Source organism: Heterodontus francisci, chromosome 13 (assembly GCF_036365525.1).
Source record: "Heterodontus francisci isolate sHetFra1 chromosome 13, sHetFra1.hap1, whole genome shotgun sequence".
In the NCBI taxonomy this organism is placed as follows: domain Eukaryota; kingdom Metazoa; phylum Chordata; class Chondrichthyes; order Heterodontiformes; family Heterodontidae; genus Heterodontus; species Heterodontus francisci.
The window spans coordinates 84,339,610-84,367,508 of record NC_090383.1 but is presented as its reverse complement, the minus strand read 5'-3'; the positions used below and the strand labels follow the sequence as shown (position 1 = coordinate 84,367,508).

Sequence of the window (27,899 nt, the reverse complement as noted above, 5' to 3'; positions counted from 1 at the left end):
GGAGGGAAACTTATGTTTCAGAATACAGTTTTCCCATGTTTCACTAATGGGTGGTATTAGTTAAAAAGACTTGTTTCTGTTTTTTTCTTTTGAGAGATAGTGCATGTTGTGGGACAATTCAGTAGTATCTTTACAGTAACTTACTAAAGTGACAGGTGTCAACCAGAATGAGTGAGTGTGTGGGGGAGGAGGTGGGACAAGGAGAACCAGGAAGCTATAAACCATCTAACTCATCACAGCACAGTGCAGTTCACTTGTCAGCTGGCATGCATGGGGATTACTGGAAAGCAATCAGGAACAGGAGTGCTAGTTCCCTCTTTTTTTCTCTGTTTCCACTAGGCTGGGGATGGAGTCTGGGCTAAGTTAGCTGGGATTGTAGATTAACCTGAACCAAGGAGGGAGCAGCTTATTTTGATAGTTATAACTGAAACTTTCAATATGGGTTGTAATAAGAAATAGGAACAAGATTAGGCCATTTGGCCCTTCAAGTCTGCTCTGCCACGACTGATCTACGTCATCTTCACTTCCTGCACTATCCTTATATAAATATTGGCTAGGACTCTGCTACTTTGCAGGTCAACCTCAAGGGGCAGACCGGGCCTCCGTTTAGCATCTCACTTGAAATATAGTGACAGTTAGATTATGTGCCCCAGTCTCTGGAGTGGGTCTTGAACCCACAACCACCTGGCTCAGAAACAACAGTGTTACTGAACAACGGCTGACAGTAATAAATGAGAATTGTTTAAAAATCAATATGGCCCTTTTTTGCCATTTCTGGAACTTTGCATATGTGTTTGGGTGGTTCGGTCTGTCTCTGAAAACAGCTTTGTCAATACAGCCTGGCTATCCTGACTTCTGTATTTAATCCAACATGTTCATGTTCTGGTGATAGTAGTTTGAGTAGATGGACTAATTTCACCATTACCTTTGTTATGGCACAACTGCTCAAAACAATGCCCCCAATCAAAATATATGATTCGGATTGCGGTGGGAGCAACACAGTGTCAATTCAGTCCCCGTCACTGCACAGATCACATAACATATCTCTTTAAGCTTTCCCAAATTAAAAAAAGCCACAGCCGAATTGAATAATCTATTAACCCCTGAATGAGGCGAACCAAACCAGGTATCTTTAGATATCAACAAACTAACTGTTCATTAGAAAAAATACTAAAATCTTAAACACTACAAAGATAAAATAACATTTAAAAAACAGGAATAACAATAAAGTACTTTCAGATTTACGCTTCCTGACAAAACAGTCCTCTGATTCAAAGTCCACTCGCAATCTTCCAGGGTCTGATGAGGAAAGGAAAACAGTTCATCAGTAGACAGTTCGGGAATAATCGTTCAGTAGTTGAAGCATCAAACTGTTGTTCTTTCCAGCAATGAACACAGCAATTACAGTTCAGTAGTCAAAGTAATTTTTTTTTTCATGAAACTAATCTGGATGAAGCTTCTTTAAAATTTTCAGAGAGTATAATAAATAGGATTTAAATAGAATGAGAGGGAGCGCTCTCCTATTTCCTTCAGTACAGGCCGGCACAGCTGTCTGTCTGTGTCTGTCTCTCAACTGTCTCTGCAAAAACCAGTTTTTTCAGCTAGTTTCAAAGTTAAACGGTAACATTATATCTCCTGTTCTCTGTCTCTGACTGGTTGTATCCAGGGCAACCAAGATGCTCTTTCCTTGGTAACATTTGTGGCTGGCTTGTTCTCCCTCTCTATGGTTGTATCCAGGGCAACCAAGATGCACTTTCCTTGGTAATATCTGCGGCTGGCTTGTTCTCTCTCTCTGTATGATTGTATCCAGGGCAACCAAGATGCAATTTCTTTGGTAACTTTTGATCTTGCTGTCTTAAAGCAGTACTGATCCTTCACTGTCTTAAAGACACACCGCATATTTCCCGAAAAAAAACCAACAGGATCATGACACCTTGTAGAGGAAGCAAGTACCAGTTGGTAAATACAGAAAGGGTATTATGCCAATTAATTGTTTTGGTGGTTGAATGTTCAGCCCAGCTGGAAGTTACACCTGTAGAAGACAGATATTTAAATAGTACCATCTTTGTGAAACTGATTGATAAACCTTACAAACATAATAAAAATTGGCTCAAAGTTAACAGCAATTTGCATTTAAATAGCACTTTTAATATTTGTAACTTGCATGTAATGTCACAAAGATGCACGTTTCTTCTGACACTTTCACCGTAATACGCCCTTTAAGTTGCATGACAAATCATACATGATCTGTTGCAAAGACAGGGCTCAATGAACCAAATGGCCTTTTCTAGTTTCAAATTTTTGGCAATATGTTTTATGTGAAACATTTTCCATTTAATTGACTGGATAATTACTATGACCTTATCAATTGATAAGTTGAAGAAGGTTGATAATTTACTGAGAGTGTGATCATATACTAGTGATGTGCCCATGAGCTATTTTTGTGACAGTGGCTGGCTGGAAAAGGTGGTGGTGAGCTGCCTTCTTGAACGGCTGCAGTCCGTGTAATGTAGGTACTCCACAGTGCTGTTAGGTAGAGAATTTGACTCAATGACTATGAAGGAATGGCAATATGTATTTAAGTCAGGATAGTGTGAGACTTCGAGGTGATGGTGTTCCCATGTGTCTGAAATTTAGGGTTCAGATGGCTTGCTAACTGCAAATTACATCATCTAATCCTTTGAAACTATTTACTGTTTTGAAATTGAAGTATTCATTGTTTGAAATATTTCAGTACTTCATTTAGTTCTAACAGTCCAAGGCTTAGTTAGGTCTGCCATTTTACAATCTTTTGGACAACGTTTCACAGTATATTTTGAATGGGAATTTGATTTAAGCAGAAAAATAGATTTTAACCTATTTTAAAGAAAATCTAATGACCAAATGTTACTGGTTGGTGAGTGCAGTTAAATATTGCATCATTTAAAATAAGATAATATTTGCTTGATCTTTTCCATTTAAATCAAATTTGAAGATTTTGATATTATTTTTAGGAACTGTTAGCTCTTGAATGACTCATATTTGACTTGCATCAGATTATACATTAGTTAGAACAACTGAGTTGGGATTGCTGTTCCCTTTTTAGCTGTTGGTCCTGGACAGACAACAGATGGCACTTCTACTCCGGTACAAGCTCAAATGGAGCATAAACGTTGTCATGGACTGGTTGGGCCAAATGACCAATTTCTGTGTTGTATGTCCTATGTAATTCTACGTAAAGCATGTAACATTGCAGTAGTAATGTTCAAGTGAATGAGTTTAAAATTTTTTAATATATTTTTCCTCCCATTTTCTTCTTGCTACTCTTAAAAGTGCTGACTGTTGCTGCATTATAGTTCCGTTAGCACTGCACACACTTCATTACTTTGTCCAATTGGTCATTCTTCATAAATAAGCTTAGATGGTGGGTATCAGCAGGTTATTCCTTATCAAACACTCCCAGATGCACACTTTCCAGCAGAACATAAATGGGAACCCTGGCTGAACTGTCGTCTTCTTCCCTGCCTCAGGGTACTGAACACTCTCATTGTTGTGCTGTCTAAGATCGTACTTAACTTGGCATAGATGGGGCACGCAATGGGTCTGTATGTATTAGTTTTATTCTTTTACCAATTGAGTAATGAGAATTCTTAAGTTAAAATTTCCAGCAGTTAACAGAAAAATGAAATAGTGTATTTACAATTAGGTTTTGTAACAAGCGCAAATACAGAATTGCATTTGTACCTCTGCAGATAAAAAGTCCATCTTGGTAGGAGGGAGAAATTACTCCATGAATGTGGTAGTCATGCATGGATTGTAGAAGGCTCAGTCTTGATGTCTGAAAGCTGTTTCTCATAAGCTTAATCTCAAAATTGTTTACTCAATTTTCTTTCAGGTGCTGCAAAGTACAGTGACAAGGAAATTGGTGGTATGCTGGTTTGGTCTCCATATCATGTCATTCCAGATGTAAAGTGTAAGTAATTTAATAATCATTTATTCTGCTTTCTTATAGACTATGGTAATTGTCTTGTATACTATCTCAGCAAATATTTTCTCGATATATGAAATTATTCTTCAAACTTTAAAATTTTTACTTCCTGAAAATAATTACTTGATCTAAAATCCAGGACCTTTGGAAACTGTAGGCCAGATTCTCAAGGCCGATGACCAATCAGAGGGTTTAGTAAACATTGCAATATACGGTTTCGACCATACTACTAGAACGTTTAACTAGAAACCTATAGAGTAGTAGGGAACCTTACAGGGACTCATGAGTATAATGTACATTTTATGGACTGCTGTGGGCACTTTGAACTTACAATACCAGAGTGGTAGATGCACAAATAAAAAGTACTTTTATTTACCTATAATTATACTTGCATAAATTAGGTTTATATTTACAAATACATCTATTTTCTGCTGCAAAGTACCTAAAAATTAAATCTTCTTGTCCTTTTAAGGCGCAAGATATTGAATTAATTAATTATGTATGATTTAATATATTTGCCAACGTATTGTTCAAAGTAGCAAGATGGGTGTGTTGTAATCCACAATGTCGATTGCTGTAGCAGGAGAATTGTGCCTCTTTTAAGGCAACAAAGTTTAATTGTTAAGTAAACATAGGGTCAGGTCATTCAGACTAATTGTTTAGTTAGGAATCTTGACAGGTTTGATTGCGCTTGTCAGTTTTAGGCTGCAACTCAGAAGAATCTAACATTTCAAGATGTTTTTTGCATTGGTAACCAAGCATGAATCTGTGTGTGTTGGATGTACAGCTTTTCGTACATTGCAACACAGTTCCTAAAACTTGCAATGACACCAGTGAATTACATAGGCGCCGTTTATAACACATGAAGTGGGTCAGCTGTTTTGGTCAATTCAGTAAACTTTTCACACCTCATTAAAGTGCGATGTTAACTATTTACGTGAGGAGCTGAGTACCTCTGAGCACTGTCTACCCCTTTTCATCTGTTATTATGCCTCAGGGAATAGCCAATTGAAGCTTCTTGAAGTCTCTACTTTCCAACTGCCCTATTTGTTAACAGTGCTGATGAAGACTTCAGGCAGCTTTAATCACTCGTTAGCTAAAAAAATCATCTGATTTTGGATCGATTTACTATCACGCAATACAGTCTGCACCATTTTTAACTAGATTAGGGATCCTAGTTCCTTACCTTTACAAAAATTATAGGCATTGCCGTGTGCGTTGGATTTAGTGTCCATCGTGAATAGCAGGCGAATTGAGTTCGCATGAACGCACTGCTGGATGTGGTGGGGACTGCAACGGATTTCATTGGCAGTCTGATGTCCATTTCCTGTCCTTCACAGTTTGCAGCTGCACTGAAATGTCTGTTGCCCACTATGTTCAAAAAAAAGTTTGAAGAAATGATTGTAGAGAGATGCTAAAGCAGTGTTTTAACCACTGGCCACTTGTAGCTAATTAGAAATCCAGATGTGACCAATTGCAATTTTGATTACTAAAAAGAAAGTAAGTCATAGACACCATCACTGGACATGTGACCTCAGTACTCATTTGTGTGGCATATGCACATGTGTTTTATTTTTGTGCGTTTATGATGAAGATGAAAAGCAGCATGTGCAAGTGTTTTTTGATCATTATATGTACTTCTTTGGTTACTGAACAGCGGTAGATGTTAGAATACACCTTTTATTTTTGTTTTATTTAGAGATACAGCATTGAAACAGGCCCTTCGGCCCACCGAGCCTGTGCCAACCAACAACCACCCATTTATACTAATCCTACATTAACCCCATTTTCTCTACTACATCCCCACCATTCTTCTACCTACACTAGGGGCAATTTATAATGGCCAATTTACCTATCAACCTGCAAGTCTTTTGGCTGTGGGAGGAAACCGGAGCACCCAGAGAAAACCCACGCAGACACAGGGAGAACTTGCAAACTCCACACAGGCAGTACCCAGAACTGAACCCGGGTCGCTGGAGCTGTGAGGCTGCGGTGCTAACCACTGCGCCACTGTGCCGCCCCTTGTGTGAGTGCATGTGAGGCTTATTATACTAAAACTGATGCATGTGACTAAAATGGTTCAGCAGTGTCTATTGGAAAATATAGCTCTAAAATACCAACTTGGAATACCTATATCCTCTCAATTGACCGTATCAGTTTTTTTTAAAAAAGACCTGCAGTTGTATGCTGAGCTTTTCTTTTACTTAATCTGTGGTGGAAGAGACACACCGTCACCTTAGTAGCAAAATGATACAGTGTGTATTGTATGACACAACACTCCTGTCCTTATAAACTTGCCTTGTGCAAAACAAAGTTGGTCAGTCGATCACATTCTTATAAATATAAAATAATCTTAAAATGCTGGGTACTTCTCTGCACACTCCAATCTCAAGGATTTCTTACCAAACAACAATTAAAATTAAGGAACTTCACTTTACTTCTTTTGCAATTATACTTCCTGTCTTAAAAAGACATGTTAACTTAAAAGTAATAAAAATAGAAAGTGCTGGAAATACTCAACAGGTCAGGCAGCATCATTGGAGAGAGAAGCAGAGTTAACGTTTCAGATCTCTGATCTCCTAAAGGTCACAGACCTGAAACATTAACTCTGCTTCTCTCTTGGATGTTGCGTATTTCCAGAACTTTCTGTTTTTATTTCAGATTTCCAGCATCTGCAGTAACTTGCTCCTAACTTAAATGTAACTTCATCTAAGCAGAATGCTACATTGTGCATTACATGGTACACTATTTTGGCTGAAGTATTATGTCATCTGATAATTCTGAGCAGTGTAACAGAAAATCCACTTAAATGTATTACAAGATAGTGCACATTTGCTGTTATGTGGTGCACTTTATTGGTGGTTCAAACTGAAACAGCAGCCAAACTGAACTTGTGATGTAGGAAATGTCCAAATCAAAAATGCAGGAAGTAGCAAGAATACTTAAGAACTTACAAAAACTTCATCTTGGATATTAATAGGAGTGGGTGATGTAGGTGGGGGGAGGTGGAAGGTTTCCCCGCATGCTGTGGAATTATACATTTTTTGACAGTTTCCCCCATCTGGAAGTCAGCCTGATTGATGGCTGTGGCTTCCAGCGGGGTGAGGAGCTCTCAGGAGCAGACCGCAGACCCAGTAGGTCTGATCCATGACTCTGGGAGGTGTCCGATCCCTAACCTGTGGGGGGTTTGAGGAGGGGGCGTACAATCCACAACCAAGGGGCCTTTGTATGGAAGGGGAGTGCTGTTGCAGGAAAGCTTGGTAGAAGCTCTTAAGGCTCCTGGCTCTTAAGGACTGCTGCAAAGGCAAATATCTTCTCCCCCAAGCTGCCCTCGCCTTGCTTCAGCTACCAAGGCCTGGAAAACCTGGCTGCCCACTAGAACCTGCAAAGAGGTTAAATCAGAGGCTGCCAGACTCATTAATCTATTTAATTTACCAACCTGCCTCCTGGGAGGAGGTTGGCTGCTCAACATTTGTCCTGCTTCTGTAAAATCCAGAAGTGAGCGAGTTAGGGGTCAGGCTCAGAATTTTAAATTTTCTCCCACACTAGCTCCCAATCCACTTGTTTTTGTGTGCCCACATTTATACATCCAATCTTCAATGGCCAGTCATGTAGACCCACAAATAATAGTGAACCAATCAATCAAAACATTAATTTTTCACATTCACTTTATTCACGCCTGTTGCATATGGGCTTAAGTAACAATAATATTCGAATGGTAGTGGAAATTTAATTTCCCTGCCTGGCGGAAACCAGTTGGAGAGGAAGTTAAAATTGAGCGGGTCAATTTGCTATGCCTTGATTTCACTGCTGCTCTTTTTTTGGGCAAAGTGTCCAGCCGAATGAGGCAGGAGCCTCATCTGTTTATGCAAATTGGGATCCTGTGATCTTCATAGGGCACCCATTTTGTCACCCCACTTGGTGAAACCTGGTCTGCAGCAAGAAGGAGCCTTCTAAGGTAAGTGTTGGATTTTCCCTTGTGGGACCAGGAGGAGCTGGAGTCCTGGGCTTCTGCCTGGTCTCAAAAGTATTTTTGAGTGACTTGATTAGTTCATCATCAAACTATGACATCAAAAGTGTAAAATTGAATGGAGAGAGCAAAGAAATATAAACTTAGAATGGGAAAAGCTGACCCAAAAGTGAGACAAAAATGCTACAACAGGAGTTAAATATTTGTAGACAGGAAATCCCTGAAGGCGTAAGATGTTTACATTATGGTGTTGCCCTTCATAACTTGGATGACATACTGTTTTATTAGAACAGGAGCATTGTACCATGTAATGCACAATGTTTTATTCTGCCGTTAAAGGGGTAGCTGCATCCAACTTCTTGTGTCCATTTTAGGGCCAACAGCTGAAGTTGCTGTGTTTTGCTCAGATCAGTTGGAGGCTGATTGGTCTTAGCAAATCATCAGGTCAGTTGTATTGTTGGTCAAACTGGCATTTATTTTGTGTGACATGCAAATTTTAATCCTTGAAGTGTAACATATGCATTCAATAGATGCAATATTATTATGTAGATAAGTAAAATATTAATGGATCTTCGGCATTGCTCATGGGTAGATCAGAATAACCCAGGTTGAAATTCCTGGCTTTTTTTCACCTTTTAAGATTATTTTATAGCGGTAACAGTATATGATGTTTGGAATGTTATGGATGTATGCTCGATTTCACGTGACATGGCTTATGATGAGTAGATGTTATGCTGTTTTGTAATCTGGCAAAATCTATTTTGACGGTTGATATTAGAATTAACAAAGCCATAAATACCTTTTAAATAATTGTTAGAAGATAAGGTTGCACTCAAGCTGAATTAAATGGCATCTCTGAACTGATGTTTGGTCTCTAATGCATGATTCTGCTTAATGAGGGGGAAAAGGAGTTGAGTATTTTCGAGGCAGTAAGTATTGAGAGATCCATAACTTGAAGGGGTGCTTCAGGGACACTTTATTTACGCAAGTAAAATTGATGAATTTTCATTTTGCGTTTTCTTAGTGTGCGTTGGATGAATTAAGCAACAGAGATCTATATACTGGGATCTGAAATAAAAATAGAAAATAGTACCAATTGACATCGGGCGGAAGTTTATGCTCTCCGTCGGCAAGGGGAGGCGATGATGCGCGGTTCTCACCGGCACTTTTGCCAGTGGTCAAGACCTCTTCGCCAAGACAAAATCTTGGCTGTCAGCTCTGTTAGCATCTGAGAATCATTTTGAGCAGGACCTTTCATCAGAACTGATAATATTGAGGATCGATCTTTTCTCTCTTCAAATGCTGCTGGATCTGCTGTACAATTACAGCATTTCTGTTTTATTTAAAAGTTCTTCATTATATTTTATGAAAGGGGTAATGATTATGGATGACATTATAAAAAAAATTGTATTCATTAAAGTGAGGGACAATCAGTGGACTGTTTTTCCAGATTTAATATCCATTAGAAGTGTTGGATACACCCAGGTCAGATGCAACATCAGACAGATGCAGAGTAAAGCTTCTTCTATTCTTTCCAACAAGGTGCCTTAACTTTAACAGCTGCTTGTTGCTAATCTCTGATAGGAGGATTCTCCTTGTCTGTTGGAAGCCAATTCCTGTTGCATAGATAGTACATTCAACTGTATTAAACCTTTTCCTTTTTGAAAGTAGTCCATGCCCAGTATAGCTTATGCTGCTAGTTAAATGGTAACAAACCTTAATAGAGGCTGAAATAAAAACAGAAAAAGCTGGAAATACTCAGTAGATCTGGCAGCATGTGAAGAGAGAGAAACAGAGTTAACGGGTGGAATTTTGTGCTGGCAGTTGGGGCCTCGATGTCTTGAGAAACCGATGACGAGAACCCCGCGTCGGCTCTTGTACGGAATTTAGTGCCAATCAGGCACTTAACTGAACAGCGGTGGGCCTTCCATACGATTTAGGACCCCGCCGCCGGAAGTCCCAGCCTTGCAGAGCTGCCAGCCAATCAGGGGCCGCTGCTGCTGTAGCTGCAGCCAGCAGACATCGAGGAGCAACGCTGAAGCCAGACTCAAGGTAGGTCAGGGCGGGAGGAGTCTCGTGGGGTGGGGGTCATGGGGAGGGGGGTGGCAGCAAGGCAGGGGTGGCCCCCTCCCCCCGCCCCCTCCTTCCCTTGTTCAAGCTCTGTGTCTTTGAACGAGGGACCCCTCCCCCACCCTGCAGCTGGGCAGCAGCCCGCACAGTTTTTTTGTGCTGTGCTTCTGTACAGTGACAGGGCTGCCCGCCACACAGATATTTGTGGCTGCGGCGGGAAGGGGCCCTTAATTAGGGACTAATTAGCCAGTTAAGGGCCTGAATTGGCGGCGGAACAGGAAGGCCTTTCACAGGCCTTCTCGCCCCGGATCAAATTTCGGCAGAGGCGGGACGGCGGTAGGGTTCCCTCCCGCCACCACCATCCCAGCCGATTTTATGCTTTCCCCACCTCCAAACCCGCTGCGGGGGAGAGCATAAAATTCCATTCAATATTTCAGGTCCGTGTAGCGGCTGTATTTAAAAGCAAACCATAACCATTAGTCACACTCTGAATGTATTAGATTTGGCTTAATCAGTGACTCCTGGCAAGTATATCAAATGGATGTCAGCAGAGCTTTATTAAAATGTTGGTCTGGTGTATTCCACAGAAAAGTTTTCTTTTTAAATAATTACCCATATCTAGTGCAAATTTAACAAAAACAAACTTAAAGGGCATGGAAAATAAACGTTTAGATTGAAAGTTACTTCCCCTATGATAATATTCTCCATTTAAAAAGCAAATCACACCAATTTGAAAAGGACAGATTATTTAGCATTTTAAAAAAAGTTACTGCTGTGCCTTGCAAATTAAGCATCATTAAGGCATGTAAATGTATGTTTTCTATTCAATTAGGCAATAGAGTCTTGCAAATTTCACAGGGTTATCTTCACATGAGATTTATAAATCTATTAATTTATGCTTTTATTGTCTTCAAGCACATTAAGAACATTGCTGGCAGATTCTTGTTCCATTAGTGTTTTATAACAGCAGATATGTTTCCTATTCTCGTTTCTGATGTCATCAGAACCTCTTGCAGCTGGAACTGGTGTCATGCTGCATTGTGGATGGAGGTTAATTGTCCTTTTAAGAGTACTTGATGGTGACATTGGAGAATGATGATGAGTACCAACAAGTGTCTGCATTCTGTAATAATGTATTAAGAGTTTGCACTTATGTTTTTTTATAGTGGATGAGTATATTGCAGTAGCAAAGGAAAAGCATGGCTATAACGTGGAACAGGTTTGTAAAGAAACTACTTTGGTTGTTGATTTGGAGGGTAGATTTCAGTCCTTCTTTGGATTTAGGGCTCATGACTTTATTTTTTGTTGTTTTTATCTTTCATTGTAATGCATAACCATATAAAGAACAAAGCATTCATTTCATTTTGATGTTTAGATCACCTTAATAAATACCCTATTTTTTGCTGTTGGACCTTATTGGACTGCCTGAATCCCATCAATGAGATTATTGCAGTTTCATACACTTTTATACTACAAATTTAACATTGGTGCAAAGTGGTTCCATTTTATGCCAGCAATAAACTTGTGTACTGTAAATTCAGAGTTAGGGCCTTATCTGAGTTCAATGCAAAGTAGGGAGCCTCATTCTACTTTGTGGGCGAATTTCACTGTTCAAGATTGAGGCTAGACATGAAAGAAACCACTTTGCACTGACAACAGTTGTACAATGTGTAAATGTACCCATCGTCACTTCACTGTATCTTTTGTTCATTGCACAAATTTAATTGATGAGTTGCTCTGATGTTATGCCATCAGACTGAAAGGCCACAGCTTCCATTCCTGATTTGTGTAGTTAGGTAATCTTAGCCAGGGCATCTGTTGGGACATTAACATTGCCCTCAAGCCACTTGGGTTACAGGGAAAACAATCTCTCAAAGTTTCCACTCCTGATTGCTGCCCAGTGATCCCTGTGTACTTACAAACATTGAGTGAGGACAGGATTGAAGTCAGCTGTACTATGTCCAGTTGAGTAGGCTGCTGACATTCTGGCCTCAATATTTGCAGGGCTTACTTGTAGCAACTAGGAAATGTGGCGATTGAGGAGGTCCTGACAAATTTAATAGCAGTATCACATTTAAATTTTTTTTTCTCCATTTCCCAAAAATTGGAGACAAAAATCAGCCAAATCGAGAGGCTGATTGGCTGTTGGGCAGGAAGGCCAATGCTAGTAGGCCGCAGCTGTGGACAGGAGAGGAGAAAGGAAGAAATTGCAGGGAGGCTGAAGTGCCAATCATGGGGAGGGGTGTTGGTTGTGGCATATTAGCTTGGGGTGCTGGTGGGAAGCCCTTCTGCTTCTCCTTTCCAACATGCAATACTAGAAAAGCAGTTATCTGCTGGATCTGACAGTTCTTGCCTCCCTTTAGCTAGTGGGTTTCCCGAGCCGTTGTAAACCTGGCCCACAGCCATTCAATCCATATGGCTGCTGAATTCTGGGGTGCTCAGCCTTATTAGCATTTTAAATTACTTTGCTGCCTCTTGAGAGACGGGTACTCACCTGCCCCCCCCAACCTACTCCAGTTAAACTGGAAGTAGGTGCATTCATGGTGGATTGAAGTTGTTAACCCTCTCTTGCCGGGATGTGGGGTGGGGGGGAGGTGTCAGGTGATTTAAAATCCCTCCCTCTTTTATGGGCTAGTGCTTGTACATTCCCCAACCTGATATTCTTCAACAGGGCTGCCCATGGCATAGAGCTATTATCGCAGTGAGAGTTGGCACCTTCAGGAGAGGAGAAAAGTAAAAGGGACATGGGAGGAGAAGAGAGGAAAGAATGATTGGCTGTGCAAAGACAAATTCTACATGATATTCAAAGTTACACTGGATCAGGGACAGACTTGCCATATGGGAAAATGTGAAATTTCCCCAGAATCCCCTTGAGTCTCTTTATTGCAGTGTATTATCAGTGTCCCCCTTTTGTCCAGGAGAATGTGGAAAAATCTTGTACCCTTTTGTGAGAACCAGTCCACCCCTGAATGGAATTTGATACTTGCATGGATGATAAATATTGCAAAAATTTGCAGTCAGTTTTCTAATGTTTGTTACTTTGCATGCACCTCACATAGGCTTTGGGAATGTTATTCTGGCACAAGCACAACATTGAGAAGTCATTGGCCGACTTGCCTAACTTCACACCTTTTCCAGATGAATGGACTGTCGAAGATAAGGTTCTCTTTGAACAGGCCTTCAGTTTTCATGGAAAGAGCTTTCACAGGATTCAACAAATGGTAACTACTTTTGCAAATCATTTCTTAAATTTTAACATAATCTACTTTGATACTGAATTCATGTTGAATTTTGCTGGAAAAAGGTCATAGAACACTTAAAATTATGGTTGTTGATTATACTAATACAAAAGCAAAATACTGCGAATGCTGGAAATTCCCAGCAGGTCCAGTAGTATCTGTGGAGAGAGAAACAAAATTTACATTTCAGGTTGATGACCTTTCATCATTATGTATCAGCAGTTCACAGGATAAAGTTGTTCTTAGGGTAGCTGCAAAATTCTTGCTTTAAATAAGGCCAATCCCTTTGATTTTGAGAGATATTCAAATAGATTTTAACTCTTTCCCCCCCCCACCCTCGCCCCCAACCTGTCAGAAACTTAGGTGGATAAGGGATTATTACAGTGTGGGAGGAAGTGCAGCATTCCCATCTTCCACCATCTTAGCTGGATGGCCGCCTGAACCCTGGCAAGTGGGGACCTACTTTACATGGGAATGTTGCTGCCTGATGATGTAGTTGGAGCCACAATGGCTTTATAACTTCAGGGTTTGTAAGGCCCGCACTGGGTCAACCCCAAGCTGAGCCATGGTGTTGAGTCACATAGCTAGAAGAGTTTAAAAATGTAACTTTTCTGTGGTCCTTGTGAGCCAGGAGAATCAGGAACTCTCCTTGGATCTCAAAAGGAGTCCTTGATCCTCCCAGCCCAACCTTGCCTCTTTTTTCCAGTGCTGATGTTGACTGTCGACCTTCTCAGCACTAACCATATGCCATGGACTGATCCCTTGGGCCCCCGTTATCCTCAGCGGTCTCTCAGCCATCCCTGCATCAGTTCTGCTGGATTTGGGTTGGAAACTCTACCACTTTATTCCAGTTAGGCCAGAGCTAAAATGGCCCAGGCCTCACACTGAGCTCTCCACATTGGTTTCCCTGCTAGTCCACACCCCTACCTATCCTGAACGTGCCCCACCACCCTCCCCAATAAACCCCGATGTTTGTCACAGATTCAGCTGTACAATCTTAAGATGAATGAGCATAAGATATAGAAGCAGGAGTAGGGCATTCAGCCCTTCGAGTCTGTTCCGCCATTCAATAAGGTCATGGCTGAATTACCTGAACTCCACCTTCCCGCAAAATCCTCATATCCTTTGGGTTCCTTAGTATCCAAAAATCTACTGATTGGTGTCTTGAATGTACTGAACGACTAAGCATCCACGGCTCTGGGGTAGCGAATTCCAAAGATTCACTACCCTTTTGAGTGAAGAAGTTTCTCCTCATCTCAGTCCTAAATGGCCCACCCCTTATGCTGAGACTGTGGCCTCTAGTCAGGGGAAATATCCTCCTACCATCTACCCTGTCAAGCCCCTTAAGAATTTTATACATTTCAATTAGATCACTTTTCATTTTTCTAAACTCTAGGTAGTATAGGCCTAGTCAACCAAATCTCTCCTCCCAGCAATCATTCTACTGAACCTTTGCTGCACACCCTCCTAGGCTGATATATTTTCCTTGGGTAAGGAGACCAATACTGTATGCAATACTCTAGGAGTGGTTCCACCAAGACCCTATATAATTGAAGTAAGATTTATTTACTCTTCTACTCCCAATTCCTTTGTAATAAAGGCTAATGCACCATTTGTTTTCTTAGTTGCTTGCTGTACCAGCATGTTAACTGTGTGGTTTATGTAGAAGGACACCCAGGTCCCTCTGAATACCAACATTTCCCAGTCTCTCACCATTTAAAAATGTTCTATTTTTCTATTTTTTGTACCAAAGTGAATTACTTCACACTTCTCCATATTATATTCCATCTGCCACATTCCTGCTCACATGCTTAACCTATCTATATCCCTTTGCAGTCTCTTTGAATCATCCTCACAGCTTACTTTGTATAAGCAGCAAACTTGGATACATTACACTTCGTCCCCTCATCTAAGTTATTGGTATTGATTGTAAATAACTGGCCCAAGCACTGATCCTTGCAGTGCCCCGCTAGTTAGCCTGCCAACCTGAAAATGACCCGTCTGTTGCTATTCTTTGTTTTCTGTCCATTAACCAATACTAATGTATTAACCCCCAACCCTGTGAGCTCTAATTGTGTGTAATAATCCCTTGTGTGACACCTTATTTAATGCTTTATGAAAATCCAAATGCATGACATCTCGATAGTTACATCCTCAAAAAACTCAACAGATTTGTCAAACACTGGGTTGGATTTTATAGATTGGTGGCAAGCTTCAAAAATGGCAGCCCCACCACCCCACATCACATGGAGGGAGTGGGCTGTCTGTCCCCGGCAATGGCGTCAGCTGCCTGTGCGCAGGTGCTGACGCCTTTGTTAAAGGGCAGTCAGCCCGAGCGGTTTATTTTAATAGTTAAAGAAAATTACATAAATACATTTGTTTTGCCCCTCTTCCACCCTCCCAACAATTAAATTAACTATGTGCCCTTCCCCCCCCCCAGAACAAGTACCTTTACCACCTGATCTTCCCCCCCCCTCCCAAAACTGCGCAAAGTTTAAAGTACAACCCTTCCCACCATCCCCGACACCCAACCAAGTGTTGCGCCTTGTTTCCCCGGATGGGGATTGGAAGGTGCAGGAGTGTTGGCCACCGGGCTGAAGATCGCGGCGGGCCATCATGATTAAGGGTAAGTACATGTAAATATAATAATGTTATTCATTTGCATATGCTGATTGTGGTCCCGTTGCCCAGTGGCAGGGAGACCACCACGGTGCCTCACTGCCGCCAGGAGGATCGGGCCAGGTCCAGCCAGCATCAAGGTCCGTGGCAGGCCTCATCCGGGACCATCTTCAAGCCCTGCCTGCCACCTATCCCAACGTCGAGAGCTCCTTAAAATCCAGCCCACTATTTCCCTTTCTGTTGGCTGCACAGTCATATTATGATTTTCTAAGTGCCCTGTTTTCATGTACCTAGTAATAGATACTAACCTTTTCCCTACTACTGATGTCAGGCTAACTGGCCTATAGTCCCTGTATTCTCTCTCCCTCATTTCTTGTATAGTGGGGGTACATTTGCTATCTTCCAATCCACGGGGACTATTCTAGAATCTCTCTGATGCCTTGTTATAAGTAAAGGACACAGTTGAAGTAATTCTGTGAGAGACTTAAATACAGTGGATTAGAGTACTAAGCATGAAACAAAATCATAAGTAACAATATCATAAAACTTCTTAGAAGGCTCTAAATAGATCTTTAATTTGTTTACAAGTCAGAGAATCATTCTAATAATCATGTTTCCCTATAGGTGAAGCTATCCTAAATTTCCTTGACTTCCGTTCCTTACCCTAGGGTAGTGGTAACTTATTAGTGGTTTGGATTAAAATTCTTACCTCTGAGCAGTAGTTATTTTTTTTTCTTTTCCACTTATTTTTATCCTGTTCCCCCTCTTGATTTACCTAGTTTTTATCAGTTCTTAGTTTGCAAAGTCGTAGCTCAATTGAACATACTCACTGAATATTGAAAATGTTACCTGACTCTGAAAATTATGTCAGCTGGTCATTGATATACTCCCCTTGATGTCCTGTCCCTAGTTTTTCATTTTTGAGATATTTTAACATTTGAAAACCATAGCCAGCGATGAAAAGGATAACAATTTTTCACAAACACCTAATATTTGCTGAATGAACATGTGCTGGGTACATCAGTCCTCTTAACTGTCCTGAAGTGCCTGCTGCCATTAAGGATGCAGTGCTATAAATCAATTTTTTAATAAACTAGTTGTGAAAGACCTAAAAGAATGAAGCATATTATTATGTGAAGTATCCTTTTTAATGGGGATTTTTGAAGAATTTATCAGTTTAGGGGATTGACTGTATTTATCTCCCCCATCCTGTCTGCTTCCACTTCCGAATTCCATTATAGTGCCTGTGTCTGTGCAATAATCAGTATCATGTAGGGTTTTGATTGGTTTTCTCTTGTATCATGTCTCAGCTACCAGATAAGTCAATTGCAAGTCTAGTGAAGTACTACTACTCCTGGAAAAAAACCCGTTCACGAACAAGTTTAATGGATCGGCAAGCACGAAAATTAGCAAGTAGAAACAATCAGGATGAAAGGTGAGTCAAGTCAGATGGTTATTCCCATGGCACCCATGTTTACTACTTGCAGAAGTAACTGATGCTTATTTAAAGCTTGTGCTGTGTCGCACTAAATTATAGTGTTTCAGATGAGGAAAGTCAATCTGGTCTAGATATATCAAATTCCACAATACATTTCATACTCTTCGTACATTTTTCATTAGCTATTTATCCAACTCTTTCTTGAATTTGCTCATCCAATCAGCCACTACTGCCTCCTTAGGATACATTCACTACTATGTATGTAGTTATATCATAATGTACTTTTCATCCTTCCTCTTCCAAGTTTGAGACTATACCCTCTTGTAGAATCCAAGTTAAATGTATTGATGGTTATCTTGCGTAGCTTTAGAATCCTGAATGCACTACAGTAAGATCGTTCCTGAGCTATCTCTTCTCCATTGTCAACATTCTCAGCTATTGCAGTTTCTACAAATTCCAGATCTCAATTTATACAAGCACCAACTTGCATATATATAGCGCATTTAACATAGCAAAATGTCCCAAGGTGCTGCGCAGGAGCAATTATCAAACAAAATTTGACACTGAGTCATATAAGAAGATATTAGAACAGGTGACCAATAGCTTGTTGAAAGAAGTAGGTTTGAAACAGAGAGAAGTGGAGAGGCAGAGATTAGAGTTCTGATGAAAGGTCATTGATCTGATATGTTGGGGGGAATTTTATGCTCTCCCTGAGGCGGGTTTGGAGGTGGGGAGAGCATATAATCGGGTGGGGCGGAGGGGATCCCACCTCCATCAAAATTAATTCCGGGCGGGAAGGCCTGTGAATGGCTTTCTTGCCCCGCCGCCAATTGAGGCCCTTAACTGGGCAGTTAATGCCCAATTAAGGGCCTCTTCCCGATGCTGCCGCAATTAGCTGTGTGGTGGGCAGCCCTGTCGCCACATGGGAAGCACACCACGAAAAACTCGTTAAAAGGTTGAGAGTCAACCCCTGCCCTTGCTACTGGCCCCCACCCCACAAGACCTCTCCCGCCCTGACCCACCTGTGACCTGGGTCCAATGTTGTTCCTGGGCCTCGGGTAGGTGCTCCACTGGCAGCAGCCACCGCTTCTGCGGTGGCGATGCTCAGTGAAAGCTGCCGGCCTCTGATTGCCAGCAGCTCTCAGAGGGTGGGACTTCCGTCGCCACGGTCCTTGATCCCATGGAAGTCCTGATGCTGTCCTTTTAGGGCATAATTGGCATTAGATTCGGCAGGCCTCCCACAAAAGAGGCGGCATGGGGTTCTTGGCGTTGCTTTATCCAGATGCTGGGACCCCTTTTGCCTGGATAAAATCCCGGCTGTTAACTCTTGGCTGAATTTTATTGGCCCTTTCGGAATAGGAACAGAGGCGGGGGGTGGGAGATGGGGGGCAGCCCATAAAATTGCATCGGAAGGTGGGGGACAAAGTACCCATCACTTTCCTGATGCCTTCCGGTTTAGTCCAGGGTGGGGAAGGCTGAGGACAGCCTTCCTGCCCCAGGCCAATTGAGACCCTTAAGTCACCAGAAATTCAGCCTGTTTGTCTCTCCACAGATGCTGCCAGACTTGCTGAGTATTTCTAGCATTTTTTGTTTTTGTTCCAGAGCTTGGGGCCTAGGCAGCTGATGGCACAGCTGTCATTGGTGAAGCGAGGAAAGTTGGGGATGAGCAAGAGGCCAGAATTAGAGGAGTGCAGTGATGTTGGAAGTATGTAGAGCTGGAGAGGCTACAGAGATAGGGCGGGTTGAGGCCATGCAGAGACTTAAAAATCAGGGTGAGAATTTTAAGATTGAGGTCTTGCCTCAAACTGAGAGCCAGTGTAGTTCAGCAAGCACAGGGGTGATGAGTGAACGGGATTTGGTGTGAGTTAGGATTCAGATTTAGAATGTGTTAAAATTGACAGAGGGTGCAAGTTGGGAGGGTGATCATAGCTCTCCATTGTATCCTTTTTAACACCTGGATGTTTATTTTGTAATACAGTGATCAAAATTGTGCACAGTACTCCACATGGGACTAGAACAGCAGCAATCTGTATAAATAGATATGTGCTTAACTCATCTCTAGTCAACATTGGCCACACCAAATCTTTTAAAATATTGGTGATCTTATTGCTAAGGCCTGATGCTTTAAAGTAATATAAAGTATATTTATCTTTAAAAAAATTGCACTTACCATTTAAAATTACCTAGATGTGGTGCACTATTCTGATCTAACTGAATCAAAATACACCTTAGCTCTATATTTAATATTGAGAGGTGACGAGAACCTTCTAAAAGTCAGAATAGATCCAGTCAAATTGCTCAAAATGGTATTTCCAAAACTTCCGTGTAATAATTCCATTTTCCCACAAATTCAAACATCTTCAGTTCAAAGTAACATTTCTAATTTAAAATTGCATATTTCACAGTTGCATGATTAATCCTACTTAAAAAAATGAACATGTAAATATCTTCCTTATCATGTTTACTTGGAGATCTCATCCTCTGTCAAACCTCTTCACATGCAGTTGATGTTTTCCCTAAAGTTGTCACCCACCTGAAGTAAAGGAGTTACCAATTAGATACATGACTACAATCCCCAAGAGGCCACAGTCTGAGCTAGTGCACTGTAAAGAATTATCCAGCATTCATCAGAATCATTCTTTGTTCAAATTGAAATGCCTTCTCACGCTGTAATAAGATTTCAAACAAAGCGGGAAATTAATTTTAATAGCTTTTTTCAGCTCAAATTTTACATTGTAACTTCAGTGAGTCTAGCTGAGAGAGAGGGAGAGATAAAAGGAGTGATCATTCCTCAAATTTGAAAACAATGGTTCTATTTGGTGTAAATTTCAAAGTGTGCGCCGCGACTCAGGTTGTAACACTGCTTTGGGTAATTATTCAAAATAATTTGTAAAGGGGCTGGAAGGTAAATTTTTGGGGCTTTTTTTTAAATGAGTGAAACTCCGAGAGGAACTACAACATCTATCTTTTTATACTGAGAATTCAAAAACAATTTTTTTTCATAGATTAATTAAGCAGCTGTGTTATCTATTTGTTCAATGGTAGTGGGTATGGTATGCACTTACCAGGAGCCAATTAATAAAGAAATGCTTCACTGTCTTTGACTGGAAGCCTTAGAAGATACCAAATTATTTTGCAATGAAAAAGTGCCCTCTTCTCCCTTCTCTTGCCCTCACTTTCAACAGCATGCAGATAATCACAGGAGATATATGTCTAGTATGTCAATTATGCTTCAGACATCAACACTTCATATAAAGTATGAGTGGGTCATAACTGAACAATTTTTTTTGAAACAGAGGCAAGTTGGTCCTTTGTTTTTCTGACTTTCAGATAACCCTAGCCCCTCTCCATGTAGAGCTTCCAATAGCAGCTCACCTGTATTTGACCTCCTCCAAATGTCCCTCTTTAGACAACCTTTCCTCATGGAATAAGTGAACAGTGCCTTTTAAAAGAGCAGACCTGGTTAACTGCTAAACATCACAACTTCTCCTTGCCCATGTTACTGCAATGCCATGGGTGATCAGTTAGTATTCTTTTAATAAGGTTAAACTCCAGTTTAATTGTTGGTGATAATTGTGTTGTATCTTTTTTTAATTTTCTAACTTTTCTGTCACTTGATACAAAGTCCATATGTATGTGTGTCTCTTGTGGTATTTATACTAGATTCTTGATTTTAGTGATGATGGGATGGAGGAAGGAGCTGCAAATGACGTTACTGACAGTGATTATAATCCTACCAAAGAAACTAAGAAAGAGGTGAGAATTTTTAGAAGTTTAACAAAGCCAGGCTTTCAGCTGAAGTTTCATTGACTTTGGAGTATGAACCTTCAAGGTCCCTAGATGTGGCGATAGGTTAAAAGTTAAGGCTGTGGAAGCTGAAGATTGCTAGAGTCCACCTTCACAGTCAGATTTTCAACACTGAAACCTTTAAGCCTTTGCACAGTGGCTTTTTAGATTACTTATTTTTTTACACTATAAATATGTACGTACAAACCTTCAAAGTGTTGCAAACCTTCAGAGTTAGTTTCGTGCAAGCTAGCAGTAATGCTGTTATTAATTTTAACTAGTGACTTGATTTGCTGCAAATGACTAAAGTAATCAAACTGTTCATAAAAGTGGTAGAAGCTGAACATCAACCACCCATTTATACTAATCCTACACTAATCCCATATTCCTACCAAACATCCCCACCTGTCCCTATATTTCCCTACCACCTACTAGTGACAATTTATAATGGCCAATTTACCTATCAACCTGCAAGTCTTTTGGCTTGTGGGAGGAAACCGGAGCACCCGGAGAAAACCCACGCAGACACAGGGAGAACTTGCAAACTCCACACAGGCAGTACCCGGAATCGAACCCGGGTCCCTGGAGCTGTGAGGCTGCAGTGCTAACCACTGCGCCACTGTGCCGCCCTCCATTAGCAAATGGAAACTCTGCTTATGTGAATTCCTTGGAGACTCTTAAATATGGTGATGAGTTTCTACTTGTACCAGGTATCTAGCTGACAAAGGAAAAGGAAAGAAATGTTTTTTTGTTTAGAAACATAAGTTAAAGTACCTGAAAATAGAAGGTAATTAATAATAATACAGTGGAGATCTGTAAGAGGAGAAAAAGATAAATACGTCCCTCATTCGTACTTCTGATTGCTGTCTATTGATCTCAGCTGGAAATGTGCTTGCAGAGGTTGTCTGAGGATAGGGTTACATAGCTGTGATGTCCTTCACCTTTCAGTAGCTTGCAGACACTCATTGCCCAAGTTCACATGAGGATTAACCACTTGCACAAGGTACTGCAGGACTGTCAACCCAGCATGAGTCATTGCCTGAAGTCGTTATGAAGTTAAAGCATTTTACCACATGCACCCCTGTTCCCACCAACCTCTATTCCTGGATCACAGTGGGGGGAATTTTGTCCTGGCAGCAGGAGTCTTGGCATCCAGAAAAAGCCACACCGAGATCCCCGCATTGCCTCTTCACCCTAGGCCGCTAAATCTAGTGTCTATCAGGCACTTAAATGGACAGCGGCAGGCCTTCCACAAAATCAAGGATCCTGTTGCCAGAAGTTCCACCCTTGGAGAGCTGCCGGCCAATCAGAGACCAGCAGCTGTAGAGCCACCACAGAGGCAGTGGCTGCTGCCGGAGGAGTACCTACCGGAGGTCGAGGAGCGTCGCTGGAACCAGGATTTGGGTAGGTCAGGTGGGAGGGGTTCACAGGGTGGGGTTTTGGGCGGGGGGGGGGGGGGGGAGAGTTGTTCGGCGGCAAGGGCAGGGAGGGTGGCTCTTAGCGGGCCCTGCCCCCTTCCCAATGCCGGGTCCCTCGTTCAGGCACTGTGTCTTTAAACGAAGGATCCCTGCCCCCATCCCCACACCACCTTGGTTTTACGTGGCGTGCTTCCCATACGGCGTCAGAGCTGCCTGCTGCACGGCTAATTGCAGCTGCGGTGGAAAGAGGCTCTTAATTGGGGGTTAATTTCCCAGTTAAGGGCCTCAATTGTCAGTGAACGGCCTTCCCGCCCTGGACTAAGTTTTGGCAGAGTTGAGATGGTGGCGGGAACCACCCCCCACCACCACCACCAAACCACCCGATTTTATGCCTTCCCCACCTCCAAACCTGCCCCCGGAGGAAGAGCATAAAATTTCCCCCCAATGTTTTTGTGTTTATGCAGAAGGACTGTGCAGCAAAGGAGAGCTCTTCCATAGCTACTGGATATGTTATGTAATCCATGTATTCTGAATCTTGATCGTAAAAGAAAACTACCTAACTCAGAGCAAAACCAACTTGCTCCAATGCCTTGTGGGCTGCCTCCCCAGTTGAGTAAATCACTTATTTTAAGAATCTTTGCAACGTTCATCCAACTTAATGGATGTCTACTCTCTACCTCCCCCTCCAGAATAGAAACAAGCTGAGTTCCCATTCTTTAGGACACGATTAAACAATTAGGAAAATTGCTTAAGCATAGAATATTGTAAAACAAAAGAAGATGATGGGCAAATGCTACTACACACAAAATCAACTGCTGGAGATTCAGCAAAGACAAGAGGATGCCTTGACTTGGGAAATGAAGAAAGTAAAATATTAGCTGAAATGTTGGAGAAAGAAATGCTGAATATTTATTGATAAACCTGGAGAAGCATTAAAATGAATGAGTTGCAGTGCCAAGGGATATGATGACATAGCAGTTTGAATCTCACTCAGTTTATTGTGACTCACTTGTTATAGCACTGTTTCATATGACAAAGAAAGGGAGTCTGCTGCATGTGGCAACCCAAGAGTCTCCAAATGAATCTACTAAGAAATCGAGATATCTAGGGATGAATTTTACTAGCTCCTCGATGCCGTGGGTTGTGGCTGGGGGGGCGGTGGCAGATAAATACTGCGGGGAGAGACCCGCCTCAACCTGTGTCATCGAGAAGGGCCCGCCGCGATAGTACGTGCGGGGGCTGATTTAAATAGAGGGAACGGAGCAACCACGCCCAGTGACATAGAGGGGGTGGCCGCAGTGTCCCTGGCAACGGCATCCAGTGCCACTGCGCAGGTGCAGCATCATTTTTAAAGGGGGGGACCCTTGGTGCAGCGCCCCCCCCTCCGCCGCCTGACAGTGGCCCCTTCATCTTAATATTCAAATGAACAGTAATGATATGTAAGTGCACTTACCTGCTGACAGCGGCCGCCCATGTCAATTTTACATCTGCCGTTCGTACCTCCTGCGCCTTCAGACTTCCGTATGGAATTCCGAGGTGAGAAACTGGTGGGGAGGGGGGAGGAATAAAATTTTCAAGGCGGGAGGGGTGGAGGAGCAGGGAAAACAATTTTTATTGGCTGTGCGTATGGTGGGAAGGGGTTGAGGGTCAAAGGGAACAAATTTCGGGGGGCGGGTTGATGTTTGGGATTATTAAAAGTTTATAATGGGGTAAGAGGGCAATTAATGTATAAATTATCCATTGGGGGTTTGAAGAAGTGATTTATATTTGAAACATAATTTTATTGTTATTTCCCAGAGATCTGGACCTTTAAATTTTAAAATGTAACAGAAGGGCTTGAAGCCCTTTAAAAATGGTGCTGCACCTGCACGGTGGCTCCGGACGCCATTGCTGGAGATGCTGCGGCCACCCCCTCTATATCATTGGGGGTGGCTGCACCGTTCTCTCTATTTAAATCAGCCCCCGCATGTAATTTCGCGAGGGCTGTCTGGCGGCACTTACATGTCAGAAGGCCACCGAGTTCAAAGCACGACGAATAAAATCCAGCCTCTAAGGATTTTGTTTGCCTAGTATAAATTGCACGCACTCACTAGGGTGTACTCCAGTTACCTAACCTAGAGAACTTGGCATTGTTTAGGAAGACCCAAGACTTGAGGACCTTTTACTCAAATATGCAGAGAAGTACTGCTGGAGATCAAACTGCTAGAGATCAAACAGCTCAGATTATGCAAGTTACCAACATGTGCCATGATGGGATTTTTGCTGTTGCCCTACCAGCACCACCTTAGCAGTTAGTGCATTGGCTTCCAGAAATATTTGGAGCTAGTAGAAAGAATCACAATCCCAGTGATAGTAACTGAAGTCAGATCTTTTAATGAACCAGGCTGGCTAGTCAGTCAACACCCTGGAGTAATGCGAGCCTGCTTGTCTGCAGAATCGAATGATTGAATCTACTACAGAGATTCCATTTGTTTTCTGCCTCCCATTGCTAGATGTCATCTTTGAGCCAACTTGGTTCCAAAGGAAAAATGCTTGTCTCCTCCCCCATCCACAAAGTGGGTGGTCACTACTACTTCATGAAAATAAAATAACTAGTGTTCTGCATGATCCAGTTCAAAATCTAAAATATGTTGTGTTAGTGATCATTAATTTGCCAATAATGAAACAAAAACCATACCTGAAAACATGAATTTAATTATTTGCTTGCTGCAAGAAAGCATGAGTAGCCTTGAGTTCAATCCTGTGTCTCAGCACCATAATTATTGTAAGAAAGTTTAAAGAGCAAACTATTTTGTTTGTTTCCTACCCACTACTATTCATCTGAATGGAAGTTGGAATAATTCTTCTTTGTGATTCACTGACCAGAGTTGTGTGTTTTCAGGGTTTTTTTAAAACTACTGATCATGTGCTGAGTACTATTTAATAACTGACTTACAGTGGGTGTAGGGAAATCATTAAAATGAGATTCAACCGTGTGATCTCTGGATTTCTGGAAGTCCCGTAGTGAATGTGATGAATGAATGTGTTGTCCCAGAAATCCAGAATTTCTGTTGATTGGCTTTGCCCAACCTTTAGCTACTCCAGATTATAAATGCCTCCTTATTGAAACTTGGAGAAAGCTGGGATTCACAGAGGGTTTCATTTTTTGGCCCTTCTGAGTTTGGCATTAAAGAAGGAATCTCACTATTAAGACCTTGTTTAAAGTTTGAAGTGATTATCATTTACACTTTTATTTATATTGTTGCTTTTGGAAACAAGTACATACATGGTTAAAACAATGAAATTGAATTGTTTTGAGTTAAATACCATATCATCTTTGATCAATGCACATTGTTGTAATTCCTGTAACTCAGCTTTACCTCAGCTTGCCTTGCATTTATATAGTGCTTTAGCACATCAGTGTCTCAAAGCACTTCACACAATTAATTAATTTTGAAGTGCTGTGACTGTTACCTTGGCAATTTCTTCTGGTGATGTTATCAGAATTCAGTGTTGGTGACATCACCAGGGGCTGTATTCAGCAGCTAGATTGTTTTAAAAAAAGTTTGCTAAATATAACCCTGTTTAAGTAGAATGTTTATCGTCTCTTAAAATACATGTAACATTTGCCTGCTTTCTGATACTTTTTCTGTTAGGGTAATCCTGATCCCCCCGTACAGATCAGCAGAGTTGGTTCAGTCAGACGAGAGCTTCCTAGTTTGCAGCATCGTCACCACCCTCTTAGATCCAAGTGTCGACCACCAAAAGGAATGTATCTTAGCCAAGACGACGTTGGAGCCATGTCCTGCAACCCAAATGCAGCAAGTACCATTCTTAGACAGCTTGATATGGAACTAATCTCATTGAAGCGCCAGGTATTTGGATACCTGTAGTGTAGCTATAAAACTCCCAAGAAGTAAATTTTGTTTCTTGTATACCATGTATAAGGTAACCTGAACTGCAGAATAATTTTCATAACAAAAGCTATAATCCTATCACTGCTAAATAAAGATGGACTTTATACAATTAACCCAGCAAGTGTTAATTCATACTTGAACAAGTGTTTAAATTAAAGCTTCAGCACCAGGCTTTTATTTACTTTGCATTTTAAGTATTTTTGCTTTCTAATCCAATAGTGTCAAGTATCAGCTTGGCCAATTTTTGTCACTCGTGAAGATCATGAGTTCAAGCCCCACTCCAGGGACCTGTGCACATAATCTAGGCTGACTCTTCGGTGCAGTACAGAAGGGAGACTGCATTGGTGGGGGGCACCGTATTTCAGCTGAGACGTTAAACCGAGGCCACATCGCCTGTCTAGGTGGATGTAAAAGTTCCCATGACAATACTCAAAGAAGAGCAGAGTTCTCCCAGTGTCTTAGCCACAATTTATCCCTCAAACAGCACCACCAAACCAGACTACTTGGACATTTATCTGTGTCCTTGCTGTTTGTGAGATCTTGTTGTGTACAGATTGACTGCCATGTTTGCCTATGTAGCAACAGTAACTGCCTTCAAAAGTAGTTCATTGGTTATGAAGCACTTTGGATTTCATGAGGTTATGAAAGCTTTTTTCTTTCAACCAGAATACCTCCTTTAATGAGTGTAAATGCGAAAGAAATTGCATTTACATAGTGCCTTTCACATTCACAGGACTCCTTTCTCAAGCAGTATGTTAGTATACCAAAAGGGTGGAGGAGTTGTTAGATCGGGGAGACAGTGTCACTGAACTGGCAATCCAGAGGCCCAGGTTAATGCCCCGGGGACATGGGTTCAAATCCCACCACAGCAGCTAGTGGAATTTAAAATTCAATTAATTAATAAAAATTTGGAATTGAAAGCTCGACTCAGTAATGGTGCCATGAAACTATTATCGATTGTCATAAAAACCCATCTGGTTCACGAATGTTCTATAGGGAAGGAAATCTGCCACCCTTACCTGGTCTGGCCTACATGTGGCTCCAGACCCACAGCAATGTGGTTGACTCTTAACTGCCCTTTGAAATGACCTAGCAAGCTACTCAGTTGTCAAGGGCAATTAGGGACGAGCAACAAATGCTGGCTTTGCCAGCGACGCCCACATCCCATGAAAGACGGGAAAAAAATCTGGTTAAGAGTAATGAAATAGATCAAGTGGGGTGAGCACATTATGGCTAATGATCACAATATAAGGTTTAAGATCCAACTGGAAAGGGAAAAAGAACAGTAAAAAAGCTAGTACTCCATCTTGGATTGGGGAACATTTTAGAAAGATGAGCAAACAAGCTGAGGTAAGGTGGCAGAAGAAATTGTCACACAAGACTGTATAACAGCAGTGGAATTTTTTAAAAAGAGATTGCAACAGTACAGAATAAATATATTCCATTAAAATAGAAAATTACTAGTAGTTTTAGGATGCCGTGGATAAATAGTGCGA

General features: G+C 41.5%; 1 protein-coding gene across 4 annotated transcripts in view; it reads left to right on the top strand.

Moving 5' to 3' along the window:
- The window catches only part of rcor3 (REST corepressor 3), a 74,337-nt gene that overhangs the window by 11,709 nt on the left and 34,729 nt on the right, over positions 1-27,899 (top strand). For all 4 annotated transcript variants that reach the window (XM_068045093.1, XM_068045092.1, XM_068045091.1 and 1 more), the window contains 6 exons: positions 3,875-3,952; positions 11,174-11,226; positions 13,067-13,228; positions 17,176-17,300; positions 20,981-21,059; positions 26,143-26,361. In XM_068045093.1, coding sequence (XP_067901194.1) covers positions 3,875-3,952; positions 11,174-11,226; positions 13,067-13,228; positions 17,176-17,300; positions 20,981-21,059; positions 26,143-26,361 — 716 coding nt within the window. The remainder of the gene's footprint in view (positions 1-3,874; positions 3,953-11,173; positions 11,227-13,066; positions 13,229-17,175; positions 17,301-20,980; positions 21,060-26,142; positions 26,362-27,899) is intronic.